At 52.7% G+C, this 20771-nt stretch overlaps 1 protein-coding gene across 3 annotated transcripts; it reads left to right on the top strand.

The window, feature by feature from the left end:
• LGALS7 (galectin 7B) lies at window positions 642–16179 on the top strand. Of its 3 annotated transcripts, XM_021093250.1 has the most exons (8): window positions 642–945; window positions 4615–4744; window positions 6216–6304; window positions 9577–9726; window positions 13541–14051; window positions 14422–14510; window positions 15181–15382; window positions 15984–16179. In XM_021093250.1, the coding sequence occupies exons 5-8, from the start codon at window positions 14040–14042 to the stop codon at window positions 16095–16097; spliced, it is 417 nt and encodes a 138-aa protein (XP_020948909.1). In that variant the 5' UTR covers window positions 642–945; window positions 4615–4744; window positions 6216–6304; window positions 9577–9726; window positions 13541–14039; the 3' UTR covers window positions 16098–16179. The 3 variants fall into 3 exon arrangements, with proteins under 3 accessions (XP_020948909.1, XP_020948908.1, NP_001136315.1); XM_021093249.1 differs by lacking the exons at window positions 642–945; window positions 4615–4744; window positions 6216–6304; window positions 9577–9726 and adding an exon at window positions 11756–12019; NM_001142843.1 differs by lacking the exons at window positions 642–945; window positions 4615–4744; window positions 6216–6304; window positions 9577–9726 and having other exon boundaries at window positions 14028–14051; window positions 15984–16104.

Raw genomic sequence — 20771 nt, 5'->3', positions numbered from 1 at the left:
GTGCGGCCCTAAAACAAAAGAAGAAGTTTGCACAGGGCACAGTGGGAAAGGCTTGTCTCTGCTCTATGAGGTCTGGGGAACCTCTGTCCCTAGGGGCCAAGTTCATCTGGGCGACCTGCCCACAGCCTTCCTGGGAAGCCCAGACATCTTCAGACGAGCTGGGCTTCCTCCACAGCCGCTCAAGGCTCCAGGAGCAAGTGTCCCTTCAGCTCCTTGGGTGAAAGCTGCCTCCTCTCTTCTCACCCACTCTGGGAAGTCACGCCCATCCCTTCATGCCACACTCTTTGTTATGAACGAACCACTGAGGGCAGCCTGCATTTAAGCCTCCACCTTGTGATAGTAGAAGCACCAAAAAAAAATGGTGGGTGTGTTTTATTTTATTGTTTATTTGTTTTTGGCCGCACCCACAGCATGTGGAAGTTCTCAAGCTACAGTCGTGATAATGCCGGATCCTTAACCCCTAGGACACCAAGGTACTCCTGGTGGATGTAGTTTAAAACCCCTACATCCAAGAGTTCCCGCTGTGGCTCAGCAGGTTAAGGACCTGACGTTGTCTCTGTGAGGATGGGGGTTTGATCCCCAGCCTCGTTCAGTGGGTTAAGGATCCCGTGTAGGTCACAGATGCAGCTGGGATCTGGTGTTGCCATGGTTATGGTGTAGGCCAGCAACTGCAGTTCTGATTCAAGCCTTAGCCCGCAAATGTCCATATGCTGCAGGTTTGGCCATAAAAAAAGGTAGCTAATGGCATGTAAGTGGATGTTCTGTGTTGAGCTTTTGGAAGATTCTTTGCAGGAAACTTCCCCAGCAGAGGAGGAGCCACTGGACCCTCCACTTTCCTCACCCTTCCTGTCTGGAACGTACCAGGATCAGAATTTTTGGTCGGGAAGTAACATCTGAATCTGTACCTGCTGACGTCGGAACGATGTTCTCCGTGCCCCCGAGCTGGTAATGAGCCCTTTTGCCCTCCAATTTTAGTATGGCCCCAGATAGTCAGACACAATAAAAGCCAAAACAGGAGTTCCCATTGTGGCTCAGTGGAAATGAACCTGACTAGTATCCATGAGGATGCGGGTTCGGTCCCTGGCCTTGCTCAGTGAGTTAAGGCTCCCGTGTTGCCCTGAGCTCTGGTGTAGGTCGCAGACGCAGCTTGGATCTGGCATGGCTGTGGCTGTGGCCGTGGCTGTGGCTGTGGCTGTGGCCGTGGTTGTAGGCTGGCGGCTACAGCTCTGACCCCTAGCCTGGGAAACTCCCCATGCCGTGGATGCGGCCCTTAAACAAAAAAAAAGAGAAAAAACAAAACATGTTTAGCTGGCTCTTTCCCTCCATAGCTGTAAATAATCTATCCACTGCTCCTTCTCGGGTTTTCTGTTGAGGCATCTTCTCTTTCCCACTCAAGAGGAAGAGGACATAGCTTTCTTTCATCAACTCACCTGCTCCCTCCTGCTGTGTGACAAGTACCCCCTGACTGGTTTTTTTTGTTTTGTTTTGTTTTTTTGTCTTTTTGCTATTTCTTGGGCCGCTCCCACGGCATATGGAGGTTCCCAGGCTAGGGGTCGAATCGGAGCCATAGCCATCAGCCTACGCCAGAGCCACAGCAACGCGGGATCCGAGCCTCGTCTGCGACCTACACCACAGCTCACAGCAATGCTGGATCCTTAACCCACTGAGCAAGGGCAGGGACCGAACCCGCAACCTCATGGTTCCTAGTCGGATTCGTTAACCACTGCACCACGACGGGAACTCCATAAAGATATGCACTAGGATCTTCTTTATTTTTTATTTTTGTTTTTTTGTCTTTTTGTTATTTCTTGGGCCGCTCCCGTGGCATGTGGAGATTCCCAGGCTAGGGGTCTAATCGGAGCTGTAGCCACTGGCCTACACCAGAGCCACAGCAGCTCGGGATCCGAGCCACGTCTGCAACCTACTCACGGCAACACCGGATCCTTAACCCACTGAGCAAGGCCAGGGACCGAACCCGCAACCTCATGGTTCCTAGTCGGATTCGTTAACCACTGCGGCCACGACGGGGAACTCCCCCTGACTGTTTATCAGCGGATTAGAAAGTCATTTTGATTAGATCTGTGTCCAGGGTTTACAATCTCTACCCAGCCCCGGGGTGTATCTGTGCTTCTCCTTCCTGCATAACTGTATTTTCCCTGGAGTTAGGGATCATCTTGTTTTGTATCTGTTTAAAACTTTTTTTCCTTTTTTTTTCTTTTTTCACAGCCACACCCACAGCATATGGAAGTTCCCAGGCTAGGAACTAGAGCTACAGCTGCCAGCCTACACCAAAGCTCATGCACCATCAGATCGTTAACCCACGAAGCGAGGCCAGGGATCGAACCCGTGTCCTCATGGATACTGGTCGGGTTCATTACTGCTGAGCCACAGCGGGAACTCCAGCAGCCTTTCACTTTCTTGGAGACTTTGTCCCTAACTGGCCTTTTCGCCCACTCTCTCTCTTTCCTGCCCACGGACTAAAGCCCGCAGGTAGCTGTTCACGTACCACCTGCCCCTCTCAGCCTCTCAGGAGCATCTGGTGCCATGGATTCCCCAGCTGCTCAGTGGTTTGGGTTCAATGAGTTTCTTATATACTTTCCCACCTCCAGCCTAGGGTTCACCTTCTGGGATCTACTAAGAAATTACCACATGGCCAGCACCTCAGTTTATCTTCTCTCTCCTTTTCTTGGTCCCTCAGGGTTTACACCTTTAAAAAAAAATTGGAGTTCCCGTTGTGGCGCAGTGGAAACGAATCTGACTAGGAACCATGATGTTGCAGGTTCAATCCCTGGCCTCACTCAGTGGGTTAAGGATCCGGCATTGCCGTGAGGTGTGTAGCTTGCAGACACGGCTGGATCTGGCATTCCTATGGCTGGCGGCTACTACTCCGATTCGAACCCTAGCCTGGGAACCTCCATATGCTGCGGGTGTGGCCCTAAAAAGACAGAAACAAAACAAAAAATCTTTTGAAACATAGTGGTTAAGGGCCAGAAGTCTGGGACCCTTTTTTGGCTCTGCATTTCCTGACTACGTGATCTGAAGACAGTTGCCTTTCTCTTTATGTCAATCAAACAGGGCAAAGCTAATCCCTACCTCACAGATTAGATTAGATGAGATTGGCAGGAACTAAAGTGTGGATGTTGATTAATTTCCTTGAGCCCTGTGACACACCGCAGGACATAGCTGTTTGCACGGGAGTGGCTGCTCTTAGTGGCTTTTAGGAAGGGAGTGACTTCACAGGACATTACACTCTGTCACTACTTACCCCATTACTCCCCTCCTAGCAGCGTAAAATTACTATTTTAGTTTGTTCAAGGATCCTGTGGATTAGGAATTCAGATAGGGCATAGTGAGGGTGGCTTGTTTCTGCTGCTCATTGTCTGGAGCCTTAGCCTAGAAGACTCAGTGGGGGGGTGGGGGGTCAGGACGGGGGTGAAAGCCTGGGACTGGATCACCTGCAAGGAGTTGCTAGAGTGGTTCAGTGGGTTAAAAACCTGACTAGTATCCACGAGGATGCGGGTTCGATCCCTGGCCTCACTCAGTAGATTAAGATCTGGCGTTGCCCCAAGCTGCAGTGTAGCTCACAGATGCAGCTCTAATCCTGTGCTGCTGTGGGTGTGGTGTAGGCCAGCAGCTGCAGCTCCATTTTGACACTCAGCCTGGGAACTTCCATATGCTGTGTGTTTGGCCCTAAAAAGAAAAAAACTCCCTCTGCCAGTCGGAGTTCTCTCCTGGCACTGTGGGTTAAGGGTCTGGCATTGTCACTGCAGCGGCTCAGGTTATTACTTTGGCTCAGGTTCGATCCCTGGCCCAGGAACCTCCATGTGCCGTGAATGCGGCCAAAAAGAAAAAAAAAAAAAACAACCACCTGCAAGTTGATACTGGCAGGTGGCTGGGGTCTCGCTGGAATATGGAAGCATATGGAAGTTCCCAGGCTAGGAACTAGAGCTACAGCTGCCAGCCCCGGGGACGTGTGCTCTTTGCAGGGGGCTTGGACTTCCTCACAACGCGGCTGCTCATGTGGCAGCTGAGGGCTCCCGAACGGGCATCCCGGGTCACAGGGTGGCAGACTTTTCTGACACAGTGGTCTCTTCTGCTGCGTTCTCTGGGTTCCAAGTGAGTCAGAAGCCCACCTGGATTCAAGGGGAGGTGTTACAGGGCACCTCCCCCCTGAGCAACCTGCCAAGTCATCTCAGGAGAGCCTGTGGGACAGCAGATCTTATCGGGGCCGTCTTTGGAAACGACAGCGGATCGCATTTCTCAAGCCCTTTTGCTGAAGCCCAGGGTCCCCAGGTCTGTCCCTGGCTCACATCCCTTGGATTCAAGTGCAGCGGGCTCAGGTCCGATGTGTCAGCTGCATCCATTCAGACGACTTTCCTTCCTGACCCGCTCGTCACGTGGCCTCGTTTTTGTCCAGCCGGAGTTCCTCGCCTGCCCTCCTCCCCCGGCAGAGCCACGGTGCTTGTAGATGGTCAGCGACACCGGCTTAGGGTCTGCACAGCTCTTGTCTTGCCCGGCTTGGTGCCCAGACTTCTGCCATGCTCTTTGTAGTTGTCACTGGGAACATTTTCTTCTCAGTTAATTGTTTATATCTGTACATTTTTTTTATGACAGAGATTATCAAATACGTACAAAAGTAGACAGAAAAATGGATCCCTCTGCACCTGTTCCCTAGCACGACACCTGCCCAACCACAGCCAGTCTGGCCCGAGCTGCATGCCTACCCACCTGCTACCTGCTAAAGGTAATAGTCTTCATTTTGTTTTTATTCACTTTTTCTTATTTTTTAGGGCGACGCTCATGGCATGTGGAAGTTTCCAGCCCAGGGGACTGAATCCGCGCCTCTGCAACCACCTGAGCCATTAAAGATAGATTCTTTTTTTTATTACTATTGTTATTTTTGACTTTTAGGGCTGCTCCTGCGGCATATGGAAGTTCCCAGGCTAGGGATCGAGTAGGAGCTGTAGCTGCCAGCCACAACCACAGCAAGGCCAGATCCAGGCTGTGTCTGCGATCAACAGCAAAGCTCAGGGCAATGCCGGATCCTTAACCCACTCAGCGAGGCCACGGATTGAACCTGAGTCCTCATGGATACTAGTCCAGTTCATTTCCGCTGAGCCACAGCAGGAACTCCCTAAGCTCAATATTCGATTTGAGTGATTCCTTTCCCACGTTAGGGACGCTTTCGGCTATTATCTCTTCCAATGTTTTCTCTGGCGCCCCTGTGATATGGATGTTGTTGCGTTTAACGCTGTCCCAGCCAGAGCTCTCTTGGACTGAGACCGTCTTTATTTCTTTTCAATCGTTTTTCTCTTTTTTCTTCCGCGCCAGTGATTTCCGCTAGTCTGTCCTCCACCTTACCTGTTTGATCTTCTGCCTCCTCTATTCGGCTGTTGATCACTGCTAGTGAATTTTTTATGTGGGGTGTGGTATTTTGCATCTCTGCTTGCTTCATCCTTAAATCTTGTATTTCTTTGCTCAGTGTTTCTTGACATGTATCAATCTTTGCCCCCAGTTTATTTCCAAGACAGAGCTTGAGTCGTCTTTACCAGCATTAGTCTGAAGTCGTTTTCCTGGAGGTTGGTAATCTCCAGATCACGTAGCTGTTTTTCTAGGTTTTTTCTTGTTCCCTTATCTGACTCATGATTCACTGCCTTTTCTTTTTCTTCTTTCTTTTTCTTGTCTTTCCTTTTTAGGGCTGCACTCACAGCATATGGAAGTTCCCAGGCTATGGGTTGAACTGGAGCTGTAGCTGCCGGCCTACACCACAGCCGAGGCACCTTGGGATCCGCGCCATGTCTGCGACCTACCCCACAGCTTGCAGCAACACTGGATCCTTAACCTACTGAGTGAGGCCAGGGATCGCACCTGTAACCTCAAAGTTCCTAGTCTGCTTTGTGCCTGTTGTGCCACCATGGGAACTCCTTTTCTTTTCTAAGGGCCGCACCCATGGCATATGGAAGTTCCCAGGCCAGGGGTCGAAGTGGAGCTGCACCAGCCGGCCTACACACAGCCACAGCAATGTGGCATCCAAGGTGCATCTGCAAACGTCACTACAGCTCGTGGCAATGCAGGATCCTTAACTCACTGAGCAAGGCCAGGAGTCGAACCTGCATCCTCATGGATACGACTTGGATTCTTAACCTGCCAAGCCTCAGCAGGAACTCCAGCCTTTTCATTTTGTATAAATTTTTGGTGTGGTCTCCTTTCTGCAGACAGTAGGGTTGCAGCCTCTCTTGCATCCGATGTCCGACCCCCTGGTGGCTGACGTTGGTCCGCGGGCTTGCTGCAGGCTTCCTTGCTGGTAGGTGGAGCTGATTCTTGTTCCTGTGGGTAGGGCTTTGTCTCTGGGTGTGGTTAGAGGCAGCTGTGTGCCTGGGGCATCTTTAGGCAGCCTGTTTGCTTAGGGATGGGGCTGGGTTTCCACCTGGTTTGCTGTTTGGCCTGTGGCTTCTCAGCCCTGATGGATGGGCCAGATTTTTCCAAAATGGCCAGCTCTAGAGGAGTTCAGGCTGATGATTGTTCCTGAGGCCTTTGCTTCCAAGTCCTTCCGCCACCACGAGCCGCAGTCACCCTCTGTTTTCCCAGGAGATCCGCCAGAACAAGCACCACATGCACATCTGACCCAGATGCCTGTGGAGTCTCTGCTTTGCCCTGGGACCAGGGCACAGGAAAGCCTGAGTGTGCCTTTCGAGAGTGGCGTCTCTGTTTCCCCCAGTCCCCGGGAGCTCCTGTGCACGAGCCCTGCTGGCTCTCGGTGCCAATGCTCCGGGGGCCCCTCCTCCCGATGCCAGATCCCCAGGGGTGGGAACCTGACATGGGGCTCAGACCTCTCACTCCTGGGGGTGAGCCTCAGCGAGTTAGTGACTTTCGAGTCTGTGGGCCACCCACCCAGCAGGTATGGGATTGCTTCTAATTGCAGAATCGCCCCTCCTACTGTCTTGGTGTGGCTTCCTCTTTGTCTTCTGGAGTAGGATACCTCTTCTGATAGTTGGTGGTCTGTTTGTTGAAGGTTCTTCAGCAGTTGGCTGTAATTTTGTTGTTTTTATGGCAGAAGGTGAGCTCCAGTCCTTCTACTCTGCCATCTTAATCGTCTTTTTTTTTAATTTTAAAAATTATAATGTTGTGTCAATTTCTGCTATACAGCAAAGTGACTGAGTAATATATATATATTAATATATATTGATATATAAGTATATTTATATATTAATACATCTATATATATTAATATATATATATTCTTTTTCTTGTATTATCTTCCATCATGTTCTATCACAAGAGATTGGATTTGGTTCCCTGTGCTGTACAGTGGGACCTCAGTGCTTATCCATTCTTTTTTGGGGGGGTGGGGGGAGAAGCACATTTTATTTACAAATCTCCCCCCTGCCACCCTCCCCCAACACCGAGCAGATAACTGACCAATCCAGGATGTCAGTTGCTCGTGGGGTTCCAGGTGGAATGTTGGGGTGTTCCCTGAGGTTTGTTGTGCCTGGTGGCCCTATGGTAACTGGGCAGAGCCCTGTGCTGGATCAGTGCCGTGGAGGGGATGCTGTCCTCTGTGGCGCCTGGCTTTGGGCTGATCCTTGGGCAGCTGAGTGAGGTGCTGGTGTGGCTGCTGTCCAAAGGCTTTAGTTCGTGGTTCACTTTCCAGAGCCTCCAGTGGCAGACGGTGGTGTGTCTGTCCATCGTCTTCAGCTTCTTTGTAGGTCTCTTGTTTACACTGAGACTGCTTCGGTCTGTTCAAAGTCGACTTTACATAAGACTTGAGAAGCAGCTCGCCAAAGCGCTGGCTGCACAGATTGAAGAGAAATGCCGGCTCATCGACAAGATTTATGCTGCTGTAAAGGAGAATGCAGAGATGGAGACATCTTTAAAGAAGGCCAGCCTAGAGAGAGAGTCCTTAAACATACCTGGCCTCACTGAGACATTCAGAGAGATGCTGAGGATCAACGTGATTCTGATGGAGGAACTCAATTCTCTGGCTCGAGAACTGGAGAAAGAGCGCGTCGAGCCGTCTAAACAAAAGCAGGAGATGGTGGAGATGGTGGAAGAGCTCGAGTTCCTGGAGGAGGTCATGAGAACCACCACATCACACGGGTCTCTCAAACCATCCAGGAGGCCAAGCACCAAGCCCTGAGGGCCCCTTCCCCAGGAGGGGGCCTGGGGAGTAAAGCTCTGCTCTTGCCTCCCCACCACTCAGGCCTCCCAAGCTGCCAGATGGCATCCGTCCCCTCTGATGGGTCCCCACCTGAATGACACCGAGGCCTGTGGATGCAGGATGGCTCCTCCAACTTTACCTGCTGAGCACAGAAGTGAGTTCCTTGCCGGTCATCTTCTCCCAGCTAAATGGACTTCGAGTCTAAGACTTCTACATTCACAGAACGCTGGGGTTCTCTCTCATCAGTGGTGAAAGAAGTACGGTCCTGAAGAGACTTGGACTCAGTTTGACTCTTCCTTAAGCCACATTGCTCAAAACAGTTTTGGTAACTATTATAGATCAAACTCATAGGTGAGCTTATCAACACAGACTTTTAGTTGGCAATAGTAATATTATTTTTCTAGAGTTAAAATCACAACATTTGTAAGTCTGTGGAAGCAAAATTTTTGCCCATGTTTGTATCATTAAAAAACAAAACAAAAAAAAAAACTCTCTTGAAATAGTTAAATAATAGGTTTAGAAATAAATTTTATCATTTAAGATCGATAATCTAATATAACAATGGTTACATTTGAAAAATTAAACTTGATAAATTCCATGCAGTTTGTCTCCTCTCCTGGCAAGAATGTTGCAATATGAGTTTTCTGACCAAGAAGAAACCCAAGTGGACAGTTTGGGGGAAGCTCCACGTCACTGCCCTCGTCTCTCCCTCACCATCGCCCTCTCGCTCCTCAGTGGGAATCCAGGGACGTCTCAAGGGGTTTTTCCCCCCTTATGAAGTCTGGCCCCCTCAATCAGTATCTTTATTCACAAGTGGCATCTTCTCATCAGGCGATGGGCACAGACTGGTTTTTCTCACAGTGGAAGGGGGGCCGCACACAACACTTTTACAACTGGAGGGAAGCACAGGGGTAAATGATAGAGGCAGCATCATGATAAGGTGAATGAGAAGTCCCTGTGGTGGCTCAGCGGGTTAAGAACCTGACATAGTGTACGTGAGGATGCAGGTTCGATCCCTGGCCTCGCTCAGTGGATTAAGGAGCTGCCGTGAGCTGTGGTGTAGGTTGCATATCTGGCTGGCTCCGATCCCCTGTGTCTGTGGCTGTGGCTGTGGTGTAGGCTGGCAGCTACAGCTCCAATTTGACCCATAGCCTGGGAACCTCCATGTACTGCAGGTGCAGCCCTAAAGAGCAAAAAAAAAAAAAAAAAAAAAAAAAAACCCAAAAAATGGGGGCCCAGAGAGCGCCTTGCCCCTCCAGCCAGGTGAGGACGCAGGGAGAACAAAGCCATATGTGAACCAGGAATCAGGTTCTCATTCACATCAGCACCTTGATCTTGGACTTCCCGGCCACCAGAACCATGAGAAGTAAGTTTCTGTCATTTACAAGCCCTGTGGGTAATGGTATTTTCTTTTACAGCAGCCCTAACAGAGTAAGATGGCATCATTGTGGGCTCACAGCTGCCTCGTCTAGTCGCAGCAGCATCACTCGGAAGCTCCCTGTCCCAGACTCAGCCTGTGGGAGTCCTTCAAGGGAGCTCACACACCTGCCCAGCGTGACCTGCCTTCTGTAAGCGCTTCCTTCTTCTCGGACACAATGAGTTGTTCCCAGCATATATATATATATATATATATTTTTTTTTTTTGTAAATCAACTATACGTTTTTTTTCTGCTTTTTGCTTTTTAGGGCTGCACCCGCAGCATATGGAAGTTCCTAGGTCATATCAGAGCTGCAGCTACTAGCCAACACCATAGCCACAGCAATGTGGGATCCGAGTCAAGTCTGCAACCTACACCCCAGCTCATGGCAGTGGCCAGGGATCGAACCTGAATCCTCATGGATACTAGGCAGGTTCATTACCACTGAGGACACTGGACACTTTTTTGATGGGAGTTCCTAAGTGTGTCAAGAAGAGACATTGTAAACTGCCTTAAGTTTGAAGCAGCTTCATTTTGCAGAGCAGAGTTTGGATCTGGCATTGTGGTGGCTGTGGTGTAGGCTGGCAGCTGTCCAATATGACCCCTAGCCTGGGAACTTCCATATGCTGTGTGTTCGGCCCTAAAAAGAAAAAAAAAAAAAAAAAAAAAGGGTGAATTTCATGGTTTTCTATTTGAACACAATTAAAAAAAATTTTTAAAGACTCCTCCCCCAAAGAAAACCCAGCTCATGAAATCATTAGTTCACAGGGACGCCTCCCATTCCAGTCCAGTGTCACAGGGTTCAGGCCCTTTTCCTTCCCCCGCATCCCTACGTCTCTCCTCTTGAGTAAGACAGGGACGTGGACTTCCCTGCATCGCTGACACCCACACGCCCCCTCCCCCGCTGGGCTCCAGCCCCTCTTAGGGACCCTCACCCCTGCACAGACACCTCCTTCCCCTGGGGGCTGGGATCCCCAACGTCCTGCCTCCTTCCTTGCCCATCCACTCCCCCAACCCTGGCCTGAGGGCCAGACTCTGCTGAGACCCTTTGCACCCGCTCCCTCTGCCTCCCCTACTGACCCAGCCCCAGGGGGTGGTACCCCCACGGACCCCACCCCCACCCTATGGCCGCCCCCCCACCCTATGGCCTCCCCACCCCCAGAGGCAGCCCTTACTCCCCTGCCTGATGGCTGGAGGACCCATTTACTCAGCAGCAGAAAGATAAAAGGAAGGAAGAAGAGGAGGAGAAAGAGCAAGTCAGGGAGAGTTCCCATGGTGGTGCATTGGAAACAAATCCAACTAGGAACCATGAAGTTGAGGGTTCGACCCCTGGTCTCGCTCAGTGGATTAAGGATCTGGCATTGCCGTGCGTTGTGGTGCAGGTCGCAGGACGTGGCTCGGATCTGCTGTGTCTGTGGCTGTGGTGGAGGCCGGCAGCTGTAGCTCTGATTGGACTCCTAGCCTGAGAACCTCCATGTGCGAGGGGGTGGCCCTAAAAAAAAAAAAAAAAAAAAAAAGGAGCAAGTTAGTGTTTTCACAATCCACGATGGGAATGTACAAGATTGCTTAGGACTCGGAGAGTCTGTTAGACAATGGAGATACTTGAAACTTAATACACAACAAAATCCCGTGTGCTGATTAAAATATTCAAGAGGGTTTAATGAACTCAGTTGATCAATGGAACCAAGCGTGACAGAAAATGCTTTTCCACAGCAAGTGACTGGATCGGTACAATGTACCCTATAAATAGAACCGAAAGGTTTCCAGTGGGCTTCCTAGCTTAAAAAAATGTCAGACTTTTTAACTTGTCATTTTCCTCAGTTGTAAGCTGACGCACAAACCCACAGCAGCCCCTGAATGATCTTCACTGTAAATGAAAACCCGACCTGACGTCACCAAGAAGCGGACAGAGCCCGGGATTGTCAGTTCCTACAACCCCCGTGGGTGCAGGTGGCACTTTTGGGCTGGATGATTTCTGAAGGAGGGAAGGTCTGCCGACAGCCCGCTGCTCAGCCCTCTGTGTTCTCCTGCAGATGAGCCTGGCGGCTCCTGGTTGCTGAGGAATGACAGCTTCCCAGGGCAGGTGGAGGGGGGCTGGCTGTTGGAGGGGCTGAAACGACTGGGGTGGTGGCCGCCCAGGTCTGTCTATTTTCAGGACTCTGGACGTCCTCTGGGAGGATCTGGAGGATTTAGGAGGGGGACACAGGACATGAGAAAACAGAGAGAGGGCTGAGAAGTGGGGACATGCGCCACTTATTTGGAAATGAGAAAAAAAATGCTCGCAAGCCTATATTCGGGAACTGATCGAAGATGATCAACTCGAATGAACAGGAATCCACCCGGGATGCCCGAATTTGAGTTACTAGAAAAGAGCCGGCCATCAAATGGTAACAGATGAAGGCAAGCATCTGACCAAGCATCAAGGTCAAGTCTGGACTTGCAGGTCAGCAGCATAAGAGAAATATCCAGTCCCAATAAAGATTTCTGGGTAAAGATGAGCCACTTACTGGGCTGCAGTCGCAATGTACAGAATGACGCTACAAAATGGACGCTCCTATTTATCAGAGTAATGGAGCCCATGAAGCTAGGAAACTCTCCACCTGAGTTGTTGTGTTCTGACCTCAAAGCCACTGTGCCTTCTATTTAAAATCACCTGAGGTGCCCTTGGCTTCAGCTCAGGCCCCAGCCAGGCTCTCTAAGCTGGATTCCTCTGCATGGGGGTGCCCACAGCCACCGCCTAAACGCAGCCCCCAACGCCCTCTCCCAGGCACCGGCTCCCCCAGCTTCAGCAGCTGTGTGGCCAGGGGACTGGAGCGAGTCTGGGAGGCCTGAGAGCCTGGGGCCCCAAGCAGGTTCTGAGCCTCGTTGGCTCCATCCAGTTTCCAGGCTCTGCCCAGGCTCTGGTCCCTCTGGGGCCTGGGTGGGGCCCAAACTGGGAGGCGGGTGTTGGCGGGAGTGGGGGTGGACACGGAGAGGTGGGCTGCTAGGCTGCTAGCACGGCTTTGGCTCAACTCCCCCATCTCTGCTGTTCCCTGCCTTCCAGAACCTTCTTTCAGCATTCTCCCTTTGACCCCACCCTTCATACCCGGATCCCCCTTCTGGGGACCTGGGTCAGGGGCACTGGAAATGGGCCTGGGTGGAGGGTCCTACGTTTTCCTCTTCCTTGGTTCGGGTGGGGTGTGGGTCCTGCGATCCCCCCCCTCCCCCCAACCCCCATCTCTTGTCCTGAACACTTGGGGGCGAGGAAGTGGTTCTGGGAGGTGGAAGGAGAGAAACAGACAGGAACACGTGGGAGAGTCAGAAAAGCGGGGGGACAGAGACACAGGGCAGCCAGAGCCAGAGCCAGAGCGATGAGGGCATCGCAGAGACAGAAAGCACCAGACAGAAACTGCCGGAGCCACAGGCCCTGTGGTACCGCACAGCAGTGTGTCGGGACAAACTGCCTCCTCTTTCTGAGCCTCAGACTCCTTATCTGTCAAAGGAGGCCCCCCGTGGCCTGGGTGAGGTCTGTCATCTCTTGCACACACACACACACACGCACGCGCGCAAGAGGCCAGAGGCTTCTGAGTGGCAGCCATGCTTATCTTCTAGCCCGTCTTTCCCCATATTGTCTGAGCTCCCGCTGGGTGCCAGGCTCTGGACTAGTCACTAAGGATGCAGCCTTGACCATCAGGCCAAAGAACCTCTGCCCCCTGAGCTTCCTCTTCCCTTTTTTTTTTTTTTAGGGCCACACTCACAGCATATGGAAGTTCCTGGGCCAGGGGTCGAATGGGAGGAACAGGTGCCGGCCTAGAGCATCGTCAGATCCGAGCCGTGTCTGCGACCTACACTGCAGCTCGCGGCAACGCCAGATTGTCAACCCACTGAGCGAGGCCAGGGATCGAACCCCCATCCTCATGGATACCAGTCGGGTTTGTAACCCACTGAGCCCCTGCGGGGACCCCTCCCTTTTCTATCGGTGTAGGTGTCGCCATGGTGCTGGTTATTCTACAGAAGCATAAACTGGAATTTCGGAGGAGACACAGCCTTAGTCCTTGGCCACAGCTCAGAACCTGGGAGACAGGGACCCAGGGCGCCCGCCCACAGCCTGGCCTCTCAGGATGCACGTTTTCCATGGTGAGAAGGGCACGAGAGCCCTCCTCTCTGCCAGGCAGCAGGGAGGTAGGGCGGGGCGGCGGCCGGCTGTGTTGTTGTTGATATTATTGCTTCTGTCAACTGTCCCTGTCCTTCTTAGCTCAGAGAAGACACGCAGCAGCCCTGGGAACCCCAGGGCTGCAGGGGCGTCAGAGGCCTAGGAAGAGGGTGCTGGGCCAGCAGGGCCCCAGGGCCAGGGTCTGTGCCAGGTATGGGAGGTGGGTGTGGAAAGGGGTGACGGTGAGTCAACGGGGCAGCCACACCCTGCTTTTACTTAAGGTCCCAGCAGCCATACCCCCGCCCACCACTGCCGGTGCCACATCCCAGCCATGTCAGGCTTTGTGAGTCTTCCAGGGCCTTGGGGGTGGGGGCTCTGGACCCAAGGCTGCAGCAGAAGGGGTGCGCGGGGGGCGGGGGGACTGGGGCCTGGCTGAGGTCTCCTGTTTCAGAGGAGAAAGTGGGGCTGCGGTTTGGGTGCTATGAAGCTCTGGGCTGTGGTCTCTGGCTCCCCGCTGGAGCCAGGCTCTCTAGCTCTGAGCACTTCCCTGGATTCTGGGTGTTCCTGCCTGCAGCTCCTTCCCGGGGCCTGGCCCTGTGTCCTGGGTCTCTGGGCCCTTTCTTCCCTCTGATGCTGCTGCTCTGGGTCCCGTCATGGGCTCCCCAGCACTGACCCACGTCTCTCTCCTCTGCCGCCATGGTTCATGCCCGCAGTCCATGCCCCACAAAACCTTGCTGGCCGACGGCATCCGAGTCGGCACCGTGATGAGAATTCGTGGTGTTGTGCCCGACCAGGCTGGCAGGTGAGACCCCCAGCCTCCGTGGTCGGGGTGGGAGGGCTCCAGGCTCAGCTGGTGCCCCTTGTCACAGCCCAGAGACGAAGCCCCAGGCCGACTTTGCCCGCCAGGGTCTTGGAAGCCCCGGGCTAGTTCTGACCTTCTGGAAACTGATGTCTTCACTCATTTGTCCCTGGACTGTGAGGCTGGGGTCCCTAAGTCATTCTAAGAATCTGGGGGTTCAGGGCACTCTCAGGGTCCCCTGCTGAGCCTCACCCCGTGGCTTCCGGTCTGAGACACAGCAACCCTGGACATGTGTCCTGGGAACTGGAGCCGCCCTGGGCACCTGGGAATCCTGCCATCCCTGCTATTGTCCTGGCCCTCTGGGAACTGGGGGTGCCTTGGCCACCAGGAGCACCCTGGTCTTCGGGACCATGATTCCTTGGCAAGTCCCAGCCTCTGGGAATGAGGGGGACCCCGGGCAGAGCACAGTGACCCTCGCCCAGGGCCATGTGTGTCCAGGTCCCCAACTGGATGGCGGATGCCCCGGAAACTGGGCTCCTTGGCCTCCAGTCTGCAACCGCTCCTTCCCGCACCTGGCGTGGGACAGCCGAGGTCCCTGGAAACGGGGGTGGGCCCGGGCAGAAGGTAAGTCCCCTGCAGAAGGGGACGCCCGCTCTCATCCCCCACCTCCCAGGTTCTACGTAAACCTGCTGTGCGGCGAGGAGCCGGGCAGCGAGGCCGCCCTGCATTTCAACCCGCGGCTGGACGAGTCCTCGGTGGTCTTCAACAGCCTGGAGCACGGAGCCTGGGGCCGAGAGGAGCGAGGCCCGGGCATTCCCTTCCAGCGCGGGCAGCCCTTCGACGTGCTGCTCATCACCACCGACGAAGGCTTCAAGGTGGGTCTCCGCCGAGGCGTGGGCGCCAGCGCCCAGGGCTCTTCCCCTCGGCGAGGCGGGAGCACAGGCGTGGCCGAGGCTGGTCGGGCGTCCTGCCCTGGCGCAAGCGCACTAGCGTGGCAGTGGCACAGACAGGAGAGCCAGAGCCAAGCGCCCGAGGGGTGGGTGTCCCAGTGCAGAGGCGAGGCCCAGAGGTCCCCCCGACCCCGACCCTCTTCCCGGTCCGCTGGGGTCCGAGGCAGAGGCTCCGGGGCAGGGGCGTGGGTGGGTGGGGAGACAGGCCCCAGAAACCAGTCCCGGCGGGGCGGGGCCGCTGCAGCCCCTCTGCCACCCAGGCGGTTCCTCACTTTCAACCCTTTGCTTTTGGGAGTGAGGCAGAGATGCGGGCGTTGTAGGGGCCCCCACCCACCTCCAAAGTTTAAAAACTACTCACGTGTCAGCGATGAACTCATTTAATCCTCACGGCAAAGGGACAGAAAACAGTAGCCCCGTTTCCCCAGTGGGGCCCTTGGGCCCTGGCGGGGTTCCGTGGGCGCCCGGGTCACAAGGCGTGGGGGGGAGTCGGGGATGACTCTTAAGCCCTGCTTCCCCGCGCCTGCAGGTGGTGGTCGGGGACCTGGAGTACCACCACTTCCGCCACCGGATGCCGCCGACGCGCGTGCGTGCGGTGGAGGTGGGCGGCGACCTGCAGCTGGAGCTCGTGAAGATCTTCTGAGCCCTGGCGGGGGGGGGCGGGGGGGGGCGCGTGGTGGGTGGGCCGCAGGGCTCTTGGCCGCCAATAAAGTCTTCGTCCGTCATCGGTGCGCCTCCTCTGGGTCTGTGGCTCCCTCGAACACGCAGACGAGGAAAGCGGGCTCAGAGAGGCGAAGACACTTGACTCAGGGTCACACAGCAGTTGCGTGGCTCAGGCGGGATTCGGGCCTGGATCTCAGAGGGCGCTTTCTGTCGCAGGAGGCCTGAGGCAGGCTGCGCTGTGGTAGGGGCGGGGCATTGGCTGGCCTTCCTGCGGCACTTGGCACTTGCAAAGCAACCGGGTGGCAATGCGGTGGGGGGTGACCTGAGGGAGTGTGGAAGGGCCCAGGCCCTGCCTTCCGTCCGTGGGTGTAACAGACCTTCCAGTGGGTCCGTCTGGAAACAGATCCTTTGAGACCCCAGCCTCACCGAGATGGTGCATGGCTCTTAGGCACCTGCAGATAGTTCGTACGCGGAGAGGCTGGGAAGGTGATGGGGAGTCTCAGGTCTCCCATGTGACCCTGAGCAGGGACAAGCCCCGCTGTTTGACGCCCCTGGGCAGACACGCACTGCAGCGACACCCGCACGGGGGGGTGGGAAGGCCGGGTTCCTCTGTCCCCGCAGCAGTCAGCCGCGAGGTTCTCACGCTTCGTCCGGCTGGGCTCCTCTGACCGCCTGGAGATCCCAGCCTTACCCGAGGGATTTTAGGGGGAAGGGAGAGCGTGGTACCTAGGTGCCCAGGCAGCCTCGACTGCCACGTGGGGATTTTCTAGTTTCGGGTCACCCCCAAATGGCTGTGGTGTGGAGAGGAGACTAGAGCACGCGAGCCCCACACCTTCAGCCAGGCGGTCACATCAGTGGTGGTTCTCCGCCGAGGATGGAGGTGGGCTGGTTGGGAGGGTGCCAACAGCGCACCGCGCGTGTTAGAAAGTCGCGCCCCTGGCGGCTGTTTCTTGGGCTTCTGGCCCGGACGGTCCGAAGCCAGTGACGTGTTGCCCCCTTCTGGCCGCTTCCAATTTTACAGTCTTTCAATCGGTGCTGGAACAAAGGTCTATCTTTGGTTTCGAATGAAGAGAGGTGCAAAATCCAGGTGTGGAAACACCTGGGTGCGAGTTTAAGCCCTTTCAGGATAGGAACATTTTTTGCCTTTTGCCGATCTCCACCTATAACTACCTTTCCCCATGCCCAGCCCTTCTGAATATGTTTCTGGGGGAAAATGGAATGAGGGGTCCCCTCTCCCAGTAGGTGAACTCAAGAAACTCTGGGATCTATTGGGACTCCAAGGCTCATTGTTAAATATGCCAGATTTTACTTTATTTGTATTTTTCGCGTAGCTTTTGAGCATTAAAAAAGGTTTGTGGGAATTCCAGTTGTGGCGCAGCACAAAGGAAACTGACTGGTATCCATGAGGAGGAATGTTCCATCCCTGGCCTTACTCAGTGGGTTAAGGATCCACGTTGCTGTGGCTGTGGTGTAGACCGGCAGCTACAGCTCCAACTCCACCCCTAGCAGGGGCACTTCCATCTGCCGCAGCTGCAGCCCTAAAAAGACCAGGGGGAAAAAAAAAAAAAAGAAAAAAGAAAAAAACACGTGTTGATGAGGGCAGGGAGAAATTCAATCTCTTGTGCACTGTTGGTGGAAATGCGAAATGGCACAGCCTCTGTGAGAAACAGAATGGTGATTTCTGAAATATTTATATAAAATACAGAATTACTATACGATCTAGCAATTTCATTGTTAGGTATACCCCTGAAGAATTGAAAGCAGAATCTCAAGGTAATTTTGTTTTTTTTTTTTTTTGTCTTTTTGCCTTTATCTAGGGCCGCTCCCACGGCATATGAAGGTTCCCAGGCTAGGGGTCCAGTCGGAGCTGTAGCTGCTAGCCTACGCCAGAGACACAGCAACATGGGATCTGCTCTGTGTCTGCGACCTACACCACAGCTCACAGCAACGCCGGATCCTTAACCCACTGAGTAAGTCCAGGGACTGAATCCGCAACCTCATGGTTCCTAGTCAGATTCGTTAACCACTGAGCCATGATGGGAACTCCTCAAGGAAATATTTGTATATACCCATGTTCAAAGCAGCATTATTCATAATAGCAACCCAAGTGTCCATCAACAGATGACTGGATAAGCAAAATGTGGAATATACATACAATGGAATATTATTTAGCATTGGAAACAAAGGAAATTTTGATCTGTGCCACAATAAGGATGACCCTCAAGAACATGTTGCCATGTGAGAGAAGCCAGTCACAGAGGTACAGATACTGTATGATTCCACGTAGAGATACTAAGAGTAGTCAAAATTAGAGATCCCGCCTGTGCACAATGGAATCAGTCATGTCTTGGGAGCCCTGGGAGACGGTTCGATCCCCAGGCTGGCACAGTGGGTTAAGGTTGCCGCAACTGCTGCTTGGGTCAAGACTGCAGCTTGTATCTGATCTCTGGCCTGGGGAACTCCATATGCTGTGGGGAGTAAAAAAAAAAAAAAGTAGTCAAAATCAAAGAAAGGGAGTTCCCATTGTGGCTCAGCCGTAATGAAACTGACTAGTATCCATGGCTTTGCTCAGTGGGTTAAGGATCCGGCGTTGCTGTGAGCTGTGGTGTAGGTCGCAGACGCGGCTGGGATCCCGAGTTACTGTGGCTCTGGTGTAGGCCGGTGGCTCCAGCTCTAATTCAACCCCTGGCCCTGGTACTTCCATATGTCAAGGGTGCAGCCCTTAAAACACACACACACACACACACACACACACACACACACACACACACAAAATCAAAGAAAGTAGGTTGGTGGTTATTGACGGGAAGTTATTGTTTAATGGGTCTGGAATATCAGTTTTACAAGATGGAAAAGAGTTCTGGAGATGAGCGGTAGTGATGGTAGCACAACATTAGGAATATTTCATTTAACACTTTACATACTTGGGAGTTCCCGTCATGGCTCAGTGGTTAATGAATCTGACTAGGAACCATGAGATTGCGGGTTCGATCCCTGGCCTTGCTCAGTGGGTTAAGGATCTGGCATTGCCATGAGCTGTGGTGTAGTTTGCAGACGCAGCCTGGATCCCATGTTGCTGTGGCTGTGGCGTAGGCCGGTGGCTACAGCTCCGATTAGACCCCTAGCCTGGGAACCTCCATATGCCACGGGAGCGGCCCTAGAAAAGGCAAAAAGACAAAAAACAAAACCAAACAAAAAAAACCTTACATACTTTACACTTAAAGGTGGTTAAAGTGGTACATTTTTTAAAAATTTTGAGCCACCCCCCTGGCATATGGAAGGTCCCAGGGCCAGGGACTGTATCCAGGCTGCTCTACGACACAGCTGTGGCAATGAGCCTTAACCCCTGTGCCGCAGCAGGTTACCTTTTTATAGTCCCTTTTCTGATTATAAACATATGCATGCTTATTGCAAGTTTTGAATAAGAATTTTTAGATCAGAGTTCCCACTGTGGCACTGTGGGTTAGGAATCCAGCTACAGGGGCTGAGGTTGCTGCGGAGGCTTGGGTTCGATCCCCAGCCGGGAACTTCCATATGCCTCCGTTGAGGCCATGATAAAAAAAAAGGAATTTTTAGATCATCCACAATTTCACCCCTTTAAAATTATCACTCCGTATATTAATGTGTTTCCTTCTAGTCATTTATCTCTAATAATTCATCTACACTGTACATTTGGGGGGAAATTGGAATATCTATATACATATATATGTAGCTAACATTTTTTGAGTCTCCACTATGTGTTAGTCGCTGTGCTAACCGTTCTTTAAATTCTGAAAACACCTCTCTGAGGTAGATACCCTTATTCCTATTTTGCAAATGAAGCATCTGATGCACAAGGTGAAGCCACCTGTTCAAGGTCACACATCACATAGATGGTGGAGCAGAGACCAATGTTATAAGAAATTGTCAACGTTTTCCAAAGTATTTGAATCATTCTACATTCCTACCTGTAACGTGTGGAAGTGCCAATACATCACATCCTCAAAAATGTGTAACATTTTCAGATTTGTTTGTTTTTTCTTTCTTTCTTTCTTTTTTTTTTTTGTTGTTGTTGTTGTTTTTTGTTTTTTTTTTTTTGGCTTTTCTTTTTTTAAGGCTGAACCCTGGCATATGGAGGTTCCTAGGCTAGGAGTCTAATTGGAGCTGTAGCCGCTGGCCTACACCACAGCCACAGCAATGCCAGAACCAAGCCACCTCTGCAAACTACACCACAGCTCATGGCAACGCCGGATCCTTAACCCACTGAGTGAGGCCAGGGATCCAACCCACAACCTCATGGTTCCTAGTCGGATTCGTTTCTGCTGCACCAAGACGGGAATTCTTGTTTATTCGTTTTAATTGTAGCCTTTCCTGTGGAGGTATATTGGCATCTTATTGTGGGGTTTTTTTGTTTGTTTGTTTTTTTCGGTCTGCCCCAGGCTAGGGGTGGAATTGGAGCTGTAGCTGCCTGCCTACACCACAGCCACAGCCACAGCAACTTGGGATCCCGGCCATGTCTGAGACCCATAACCATGCCAGATCTTTAGCCCACTGAGTGAGGCCAGGGATCGAACCCTCGTCCCAGACTCTCAAGATGCCACCGATCCCAATCCCATCGCACCACAGTGGGAGTTCCACTAGTTGGGTTCTTAACCACTGAGCCACTATGGGAACT

Source organism: Sus scrofa, chromosome 6, assembly GCF_000003025.6.
Source record: "Sus scrofa isolate TJ Tabasco breed Duroc chromosome 6, Sscrofa11.1, whole genome shotgun sequence".
Classification (NCBI taxonomy): domain Eukaryota; kingdom Metazoa; phylum Chordata; class Mammalia; order Artiodactyla; family Suidae; genus Sus; species Sus scrofa.
Note: the sequence above shows the minus strand (reverse complement) of the source record. Positions and strands in the feature narration are given on the sequence as shown.